Here is a 10,516-nt window from a genome sequence, read left to right as displayed (position 1 = left end):
ATGACATCATCTGTATTTCCAGAACTTATGGCCCCTGTGTTTAGTGGAACATAATTCATGTCCAGGAGCCTAGCTGCAAAGGAGTCTGGGAAACATAGTTTATAGCTTTTTAGGCTTTGAAGTATAAGAAGAGTTCAAGCTACTATCACTTTGTAACAAACTAGCACAAAATCTAGTGGCTTAAAACAACAGCCCTTTATTTTGTTCATCAGTCTACAATGTGGGCATGGCTCAGTGGGAATAGTTTGCCTCTGTTCCACACGGTCTCACTGGAGGTGTGTTGACTGGGAGCTGGGGGAGCCATTTCAAGACAGCTTGTTCACATAGCTGGCAAGTTGGTTCTAACTGTCAGCTGGAAGTTCAGCTAGGGCCCTGGGCCAGAACCTTGGTTTCTTTCCACATGGGTCTTTCCATGTGTGAGTTTTGTCACAGCATGGTGGTGCTGTTCCAAGAGTGAACATCCCAAGAGAACCAGGCAGAAGCTGTATTGCCTGTTATGACTTAGCTTCAGAAGTCAAATAACATCACTTTCACTATAATCACAAGTCCACCCAAATTCAAGGAGGGGGACCATAGACCCCACTTCTCAATGGGATGAGTTTAAAAGGGTCACATGTGGGATGAAAGATATTGTTGGGCTATTTTGGGAAAATACTATCTGTCACAGGAAGGCACCCTAGAAGCAGATGGGCGTGTAGGTAGATTCCGTGAATACACAGTAATGGCCCCAGTTAGCAATTTTTCCTCATTGGCCTTATTTTCTATTTCATTTTTTCTTTAGGTGGTTCTTTGAACCTTTTTATGTATCCCCATGAGCTTAGAACTGGACAAACTGTACAGACAAAAGGTGGAATGTTTTTCATTTACTCTCTAAACAGCCCAAGAAATGCAGTTTTAATTTCCTTTAAAAACCATTAAAACACTTACTTGAAGTAAAAGTGCTTTAAGAGACTTTTCTATTTTAATACTTTTCATCAGGAACCTTAACACTATAGTTTTCAATACATTTCTTCATTAAGCAAGTTTGGAGCAAGGAAAAAATGACCTGCATCAATTCATTTCTCTGTGTAGGTCATTCGGAACTGAGGAAACTCCCCTAGGATAGAAGCAAGATAATAAGGATGTGAGAGATGTAGTGAATGGCACATCCAAAGTTGCAGAGAAAGGATTGCAAATTAGCATATTTGGAAAGTTTTTCAAAGGTCTGTGTCTCTTGTGGCCTGCTTAGAATGTGTCACAACTGATGGGCCGATTAGAAGTTATTGTTGTGTATGTAATGAGAAGTTTCAATCTTACACCCACAGTTTTTCTTACTCTCACTTCTAAATCTTGTTTTTCTTTTCAAAAATGATTACCTCGAAAAAACTTAACTATAATTTAATGCAAAGGATGTCTAGAGTCTTAAAACTGGTGCAGTGTGTTTCATTTATATGCCTTAACATTTAATATCTACTACTCTACCACACCAATAATGTCCTAGTGGGGAGGAGACCTCTAATGAACCAGAATATTTTGCAATTAACAAGTGAGTGGATGATATTCAGTCATGGTTATAATAATAAAAGAATGTGTTCTGTTTATTTTGGCAAATGTGTAATTTTTCCCACTTTCTCTAAAAAGTTAAATTTTTAAAAAAATATTTGACTTTTTTTTAAGATTGGCACCTGAGCTAACAATTGTTGCCAATCTTTTTTTTTTCCCTGCTTTTTTTTTTTTTCTCTCCATATTCCCCCAGTTCATAGGTGTATATTTTAGTTGTGGGTCCTTCTAGTTGTGGCATGTGGCACGCCACCTCAACATGGCCTAATGAGCAGTGCCATGTCCGTGCCCAGGATCCGAACCCTGGGCCACCGAAGCAGAGCACGCGAACTTAACCACTCGGCCACGGGGCTGGCCCCTAAAAAGTTAATTTTAATTAAATAATTACTTAGTATTTCTGCTTCTATGTGCCATTTGTGAGTGGACTTCAATTCTAGTAAAATATTTTAAAATGTTATCTGCTTATAAAGAAATCTTATTTTCCAAGTTTTGTATATTAGAGGAATGATCTAAGTCATTTTATATGCTAACAAATTAGGGGGTTTCAGGTCAGAAATATGAAAATTAAGTAGGATTCCTATGGTGTAACATTCAGTAGAACATGTATGTATTAAAAGTTTGCATTAATTACATATAAAGAAGCAGCTGCCATAAGTTCTCAAGGAGTATTGTGCCAGAACTATGATGGACTTTATAATTCTGGTATATTTATTAGAATTTGTTTATAAAATGCTTAATTATCATACATGTTACTTGCGTAATTAATTTCTCTTGAAAGAGATTCTGCAAAGCACCTCACTAATACACAACCATGGAGGAAAAAAATTCCATATCCCCTCAAAGGCTGTTTGTTCTTGGAACAAAGGCTAAGGGAAAAATATACAAAATAATTTTTTATTTTTATACCAGACATACTCCTGGTTCAGATCAACCTATGATTAGCCACTGTGGGGGAGCAAAACTATAAAACAAGAGGGCTACGAGATAAAGTTGGAAAATCAACCAAGGAGTCAAGATTACCCTTAGGGTCTTTCCTCCCTGAGAGGGTGAGGAAGAAGCACGTTGACTTTTGTCCCCTGCAGAGCAGCGCTTACCCACATTTTGTGATCTGTTACACTCTAGTATTTGTTGGACTTTTTCCTATTTCATATCTCTTCAGGACTACTATTTTCAAAGAAAAGCTAAAAAAAAAAGGAAAGCTAATTAATTTTGGTTCTATTTGAAGGATTTGGTGGAAATTTCCTGATATTGCTTGAAGAAACTGGAGGCTTTCTGAATTGCTGTTGCTAAAGAGCAGTGGTTCTCAAACTTTAACATGCAGTAGACTGCTGAGCCCCAACCTCAGTTTCTGATATGGTAGGTCTGGGATGGAAACCCAGGATTTGCATTTTTAACAAGTTCCCAGGTTCTGCTGGTGCCGCTGGTCTGCGAACTATACTCTGAGAACCACTGGCTTAAAGGGAACTTTTCCTGGCCTGTCGTCTAGGGCACTCACGCATTGTTGGGGCTTAGTGCCCTTCTCACCAGGCACTCCTGGCGAGGCCGGGGACTGTTTCCAGTATCAGAGTCAGCTTATGATTCCCTGTTTTCCTGCACTTCTGCTCCACACAGCTCATGGATCCTGACAATTTGCCTTAAATGGGACGTCTTATCTTTTTCCACTCTGGGATTTAAGACCTCCTGGTCCTTGTCTCTCCATCCATCTGGCTTCTAAATCAGCTTGGCCTGTCCCTGACAGGCAAATCTGCCTGCTTCTAACTCCCAGTGAGTTCTAAACCAAAGTTTCCCAACATTTCTTGGTACATGGTGCCGTTAGTTTCTCAGTAACGTTTTCATAGCTCCCCTGAGCCAAAAGAAATACGTAATGGCTCTGTTCATTAAGTAGCTAGGTCCAAATAATTTATTAGTAGCAGTTGTGCAGTGTCAGTACATGTTGCTGTGTTGTCCTCAAAAAAGCAAAATTCTTGCGTTCCCTGTGTGCCTCAAAGCACAGTTTGGGAATCAGAGCTCTGTACACCGTCTGATCTCATCAACCTTTGCTCACTTCCGTCATCCCAGTGGGACCCATGTCCACAATTTTCTGCTAAAATGCCCCAGCACAACACTTCACAAGCAAACGCAAATTGATGGCAATATTTATATTTATTTTTGCAATGCCTTGGATAAAAACCATTTAAACAATGTTGGGTAAGGTGTTATTCTCATAAAAACATCTCTTTCAAAACAAATGCATTTCTATTTTCCATAAAAGTTAAAATTACATGCTAAAACAGAGTTAATCATTGAGATAACACAAAACAATATCAGAAGCCTGTAGAGTAAGGCCAGGTAATGAGCTGCACCATTAAACTAAACAATTACACAGAACTAGAAAACTGACTCAGTAGTAAAATATAAAAATCTACAATTATAAATATAAATTTGGTCCATGGAGACACTAAAGCAGTATTTACAGTAAGTATCAGATTATTTCTACTTTAGGTGAATACTGCAGTTGTAAAATGTTGAATATCATAGGGAACACGGTGTTTTATTTACAATCTACTATATTAAAAGTTACAGTTCTAGCAAACCTGATGATTGCTACAAATACAGCTAAAAATTTGACACCTAGAAACAAACATGTTTTATGTAGTTGTGAATTCCTAGTATCTATAAATTGAAATTTTCTGTTAAAATCAATATGAAAAAAATACAAGTCCGTTCTTAGAAATACTGGAAAATTCAATTATTTTAGTTTAAACACAATAAGTGAATTACAAGAAGTTTCGCAAAAAGGCACACATTGTTAATGATGTAAATTTGGCAGCAGAATCCTATGTCATGAAAGTTACTGTCAGGTGATGGGAAGTAAACAGAAAACAGAAGAACTGAACTGACTTTCCTGTCTGATTTTAGAAAGAGGAAAACAATGCTCAGATGTAGACTTCTCTCACCCCTTTCTGGGTTAAACTAAAGACTCCAGGCTCTCGGCTATATTGCCATCAGGCAACGCAGCGCCATTGCTGTCCAGAGAGGTGGACGGATTCTCTTCCTGCCTGGTGCTCACGAGGCTGAGGACTGCTTTGTAGAGAAACTGATACTGCTCCTGGAGAACAGAGAATGGGAGGTTACAAACAGGAGGCTCAGAGAAGACACGTGTTTGTATAAAGAAGGAATGTTTTTAGTCACACTTCAGCACTGTTCATGGGCGGGCAGTGTGTGAAGGGCTCTGTTAGACTCAGCAGAGGTACACAATCTATATTAATGTCTCTTTCTGATTAAATTTAAAGTAGTTTTTCAATTAGCCAACATTTATTGACCTAGAAAATTGGCCCACCTACATTGGCCAATGGGAAACACTCCATTCTTATTCATTTACTTCATAGAATCAGAAGGGAACGTGACAGGGTTCCGTTACTGATTTATCAACTTGCGTGTAAAGCCTGTGGCACTAGGCACCTGTAACCCACTCAAAAATAAGCTACTCATTCTCCTTTCTTGAGCTGCTAGGCAATCCACTGGGTTTGTCTATGGAGAGATCTGAGAAGGCACTGCACTGTCAGCTCGGGGACTCATACAGAATGCAGGCCTTTCACAAGATCCACCATTTACCAAGTGTTCTTCACACTCCACCAGCCTGACTGGTTATGCCCTGCTGCAAGGGTATGCGTGTGCCCTGCTGTGGTCTCAAAGTACAGCCACACAGAAGAATAAAGGAGTTTTTCTCTTACAGATGTCAACTCGGGTGGTGGTGTGGCAGAGGGAAAGCAGTTGCAGAGAACGTGAGCCAGTGACTAGCATCATAGTGGAAAACTATTAGGACTACATGTGAACCAGTGCATCATTAACTGCATTCAGGAAACGGGTGAAAGTGCAATCTCTGGAAAGCTATTTCTCATAGGGCAAGACTAATACAACTCAACTGGCCTGAATAAGACTTTTAATAGGGGTTCCTCTAAAGTGCACGTGTGCAAGGATTACCTCGCTCTCTGGACAACTGATCTGGGCTAAAGCTTTGAAGATGCACCCTTGATAAGGCCCTTAGACACGTGCAGACCAGGGAGCTGGAGGGGAGCCTACACTTCGATGTCCACCTGAGCTCCTCCCATTGGGGCATTTGCACTAAGTTCCCTATTGTCTTTCCAGACCTTGTTTCTACAATAACAAAAACTTTAAATTATTTTCAGAGTTGAGACTTCTCTCTCCAGATGTGCTGTGCCTCTTTCTTGATTGTACGAGTCGCTCCTTCTTTTTAAAAGTACCCAAGAATTAGCCAGTTGTTAAGTTCAGAAATTGAATGTGGCTCGAGAAAAAAGTGAACAGGTCCAGCGTCTAAATCTTTGAGGTCTGTCTTCTGATTGTGCTGAGGCTAGGCAGAACTTGAATCCCAGGAAAATAACTATTTATTTTGTTGGATAAGTCAGATTAGTTAGCGCTTCTACTGAGGCTATTTTTCAGAATAAGTCTTGCAAAAGGCACGCATGAGATTTAAAATTTTCTATCCATCAACTTTCTGGAAGATAAACTTTAAATGTTTATTCTTTATTGTTCCAGTTTTATGAATCATGGACTGAAGTACTTGTAATTCAGCTTGAAAAAAACTGCATGCTAATGTTATCAGCCAATGTGATGTTTTTTGATATGTGATAAAATGATTTTGGGAGCCTCTGGGAAGTAAGTAGGACTCTTAACAGTGAAAAGTCTGGTTCACTGCTTTATTACTTACAACGTCAGCAAAGACTCCTGGCCTCATCAAATTGATCATCTTGGCTACCTGGTAAACATCCATGGAATTTTCTTTTTCTAGTTGGTGCATAAGCGTTGTCAGAGCACAGAAAGTTCCTGCTGTTACTCCTCCATGCCTTGAAGCAAAGGGAAGGGACAAAGACTCCATTCAGATGTATCACACTTTCACATTTGGAACTCACAGAGCATGCAGCCTTGACAACTTTGCAGTAAGAACACTGAAATTTTCAATGAATTGTCTTTGTTTACTTTATTGCACATAGAACTATGGTTTAATTTGAAATATTGGCTAGTGTTATGATATAAGTAATGGGATACTTTATAAAAGTTTAATATTTGTTTACGCCTTTGCTATTTTTATACTATGGAAGGGGCTGGCAATAAATCAAAATGATCTGACTGAGGTTATGTTACATAATACGTATTATATATAATATGCATATAACATATAATTCCAGCATATGCATTTTTTATTTGTTCATAACAGCAGACTGGAAAGATCTATTGGATAAAGATTTCTGTTTCTGGTAAATAAAAAATAAATCAATTTTACTCCTATTCCAGGAAATGAGTGGCTGAGAAATGTCTCTCTGGTTAGCACCTGTAAAAACCCAAGTCCTGAAATACTGACTCGTCACACAAAGTAGTCTCAGCATACAATGTAAGAGCAAATTCTTGATCGAGTACTCGTCTTCTGCCTTCAACAGCAGCTCCAAGAGAAGTGAAAAATCTATTCTGTGTTAACCTTGTTCATAAGAATTAGACAATCCGCCCTGGCTGAATCACCACAATTGGTCTAAAGTATTAGTTAGCACAAAGACAAATGAAATATACACACACCCAGAGCATGCTCTAGTGTGAAATGATTTAAAGAGTAGAACTTACTCATCATGAACAATCATGGGCCCATCCCTGGTGGCAGCTTCTTCTTTGATAATACTTATAAGTTCAAAAGTTTTACTAATGGGGCTATCTGGATTTGGCCATCTGGGGCACTGAAAATGCCTCACTTCAAGTACATAATCATCCTATAAGAATGAAGAAAAATTAATGTTTTTAAAAGAGTCATATTGGTGAGTGACAGTTTATTGTGAGTGGAATAACTGGGGAAAATCAGGAATTACAGTAAAGTAATAAAACCAAACAGGCTGCACGAGTGAGCAGCGTAGTTGCAGCCCGACCTCCGTCATGAAGGAAGGAATTGCTGTGATGCCACGTTTACCAGGTGTAGATGTAGTCCCTTTTTGATTCTAAAAATAAAACTTGCTTATGGGTTTATCATGCCAATCAAGCCGTGGAAGGACGTACCAAAGATGGGTCTGTGCCGCTAAATTTGAACTTGTAAAAAGAAATCTTTGGTGTTAAAATTTGTCTTAAAATAGCACAGATTTTTTCAGATAGCCATATTACTCAAGAATAACTAAGGGAAGGACAAAATTGCATGACTCGGTGGGGAAAATGCCGGCGAGGAGGGCAGAGATCCAGGTTCCCATTCAGTCCCAGCTCCGATTCTTGCTTAAGTGACTAAACAATCTATGTGACTCTAAATCCCTTAAACTCTGACCCCAGTTTCCTCAAGTGTCCTCAGTAAAACAGGACATTTAAAATGAAGTATCAGAACCTAAATTTTATATGGAATTGCAGAAGTCCATAATAGCCAAGATAATACCGAAGAAGAAAAATAAGATAGGAGATTAGTTCACCAGGTATCAAGAATTATTATAACCTATAAGAACTAAGGCGTGGTGGTTTTGGCAGAGGGATGGACAAAGAGACCAAAGGAGTAAAACAGAGATCCTAGAAACAAGCCCATCCATACAGAGAAATCTGGCTTATGAATAAACTAGTATTGGTGATCTATAAATGACGCTGGGACAAAGGTTACTCACATGGAATATAATGAAATTGGACTCTTGCCTCACAAAATATAATACAAAAAATCAATTCCAGGTGGAACTATAAAAAATTTAGAAAACAATGTAGGACAGTTATCCTTATAATTTCAGAAGGGAATTTTTTAAGACAATAAATGATGGTTTCCTTGTAAGAGTGGAAAAGGAAAAGATTAATAAATTCATATGAATTAAACTTAAGAAGTTTTATTCCCCAAGAAGGATCATGAAAAAAGTAAAATTGTCAAATCACAAACTGGAAGAAGGTATTTGCAACGTGGGTAGTTGACAAAGGATTGGTATCTAGAATATAAAACCTCCAATAAATCAATAAGAAAATAATAACAATAGAAAAATGGGCCAAAATCATGACCAGAAACTCCACAAAAGAGGAAATAAAGATATTTAACTTCATTTGCAACAAGAAATGAAAATTAAAACCAGCATGAGATGCCATTTCATCCCCACCACAACACTTGTCAGGAGGTAGAGATGCCAAATCACTCATGTATTCCTGATGGGAGAGGAGACTGGCAGAACCCCTTTGGAAAATAGTTGGTATTACTTAAAGCTGAAGAAAGTTGAAGATGCTCATACCCAGTGATCCAGCAGGGGAATTCCCAGGTATACACAAGAGAAAATTTCCCATGTGTCTAAATATATTCATAGCAGCACTGTTTGTAGTAGCAAAACAAAACAAAATGAACAAACAAAAACGAGTAATAACCCGAATGTAGAAGGAAAAAAGTAATTTATAAATTGGAACGCTAAACAGCAGAAATAAATGAATTTGAATTATACTCAATTACATGGGTAAATCTCAGCAACATAATGATGAAGGAAAGTAGTATATATCTCTGAAAAATACACATAATTTACATGAAGTTCAAAACTATTCAAAACTAAACAACGTGGTGTTAAGAAATAGGCAAATGGCAAATTTATAAAGTAAACCAAGACAGCAAAAAACACGGTTCAGGAAGCAGGTAGGAAGGGATGGAATGGGATGGGGGCATGTGGGGGACTGCAGAGGTAAAGGCTGTGTTCTTTTCCTTAAACTCATTTATTGTATTATTTTAATCCTTTGTACATATTTTATGAACATTCTTTTAAATCTATTCAATGTTTCATACATTTTAAAAATAACTCTTATAAAAATAAAGAAATAAAAGCCCCAGCTCCTGATTTCAGTAGTTTACGCCAAATCTCCTGGACACTACAACAAATCCCGGTCTATTTAGCGTATACTTTCACCCCTCTACCAACCTCAAATGCTGTCGTATTTTGGGGGGAAGTGCTCATAAATGTTTGAAGCTGTGCAACTGTCCACTTGAGTCTTCCCTTCTTGCCTGACCATTGTTTAGAGGTACTGCCCATCTTTATGTTAGACTCCTGGGTGATCAAGGTGTCCACAGCAGCTATTTCCATAGAGGAGACATACAGAATTGGGATCTACCATGAATGCTTATTCTCTAGTTTATTTTCTGCATAATACCAGGAGAAAAACTGTGCTGATTACACAAGCCTAAGCTAGATATTAGACATGATCAGCAATCAAGATAATGAGTACGACAAGATAATGGGTATCTAATGATTATTACTCTCATAATAAGCTTTTTACTAACTGGGGAGAATGATGGGAGGAGGGTACCAGAGAGGACAGATCTGAATGGGTGCTTCTGAAGTGTTTAGGGAACAACTGGAACGGATGGAAATTGGGATGGAATGTCAAATGCTCTCAGGGAACATAGTATTCCTCTAATTTCTGCCCCTCATTTTACAAATAAGGGACGTCACTTGCTCTCCCAAGGCCACATTGTTCATCTGGGACTGGAATCAACATGTTCATTTTTTTGTTTTAATCAAGTAGGAAACGATTCTATTGCTATATTGTTTGCATTATTATTCTATTTGCATTATCAAGTTTATATGTTTTGGTCATTCAAATATTCTGGAGAATAGTAAATCTTACATACTGTACATGGTTTACCAGTTTCAGAGTTAGAAGATAATAAAGTGAAAGATTTAGACCATCTAAAAGAGGATTTAATCTTTTTCTGATTGAGAAGGTACTCAATCTCACCTGACTTATTCATCATTATTAGTTATCTTTTAGTATTTTACTGTAGCGGTACAGTAAATTATGTACTGTATTATAATTATATATACAATTATTGACAAAGAATTCAGATTGATTCCCTGCAGATAACCAAGAATTTGGTAAAACAATCCTAGTTTATTGTATTACACATTTCCAAAGCATTTCTTCACTTATCAACACATTGTCCATTGTCCAGAGAGCAGTGAGCTCATAATGGTAGGAAATATTTTTCTCATTTTCTTTAGGAGAACACAAG

At 37.9% G+C, this 10,516-nt stretch overlaps 1 protein-coding gene across 4 annotated transcripts in view; it reads right to left on the bottom strand.

Moving 5' to 3' along the window:
• Nucleotides 1-3,662: 3,662 nt before the first annotated feature.
• PTPRZ1 (protein tyrosine phosphatase receptor type Z1) overlaps nt 3,663-10,516 on the bottom strand; it is a 177,584-nt gene continuing 170,730 nt past the window's right edge. For all 4 annotated transcript variants that reach the window (XM_008514428.2, XM_008514426.2, XM_008514427.2 and 1 more), the window contains 3 exons: nt 7,153-7,295; nt 6,248-6,383; nt 3,663-4,627 (listed from right to left, as the gene is read on the bottom strand). In XM_008514428.2, coding sequence (XP_008512650.1) covers nt 4,487-4,627; nt 6,248-6,383; nt 7,153-7,295 — 420 coding nt within the window. In that variant the 3' untranslated portion in view covers nt 3,663-4,486. The remainder of the gene's footprint in view (nt 4,628-6,247; nt 6,384-7,152; nt 7,296-10,516) is intronic.

This window comes from Equus przewalskii, chromosome 4 (assembly GCF_037783145.1).
Source record: "Equus przewalskii isolate Varuska chromosome 4, EquPr2, whole genome shotgun sequence".
Taxonomy (NCBI): Eukaryota; Metazoa; Chordata; class Mammalia; order Perissodactyla; family Equidae; genus Equus; species Equus przewalskii.
This window is presented reverse-complemented; position numbering and strand designations above follow the sequence as displayed.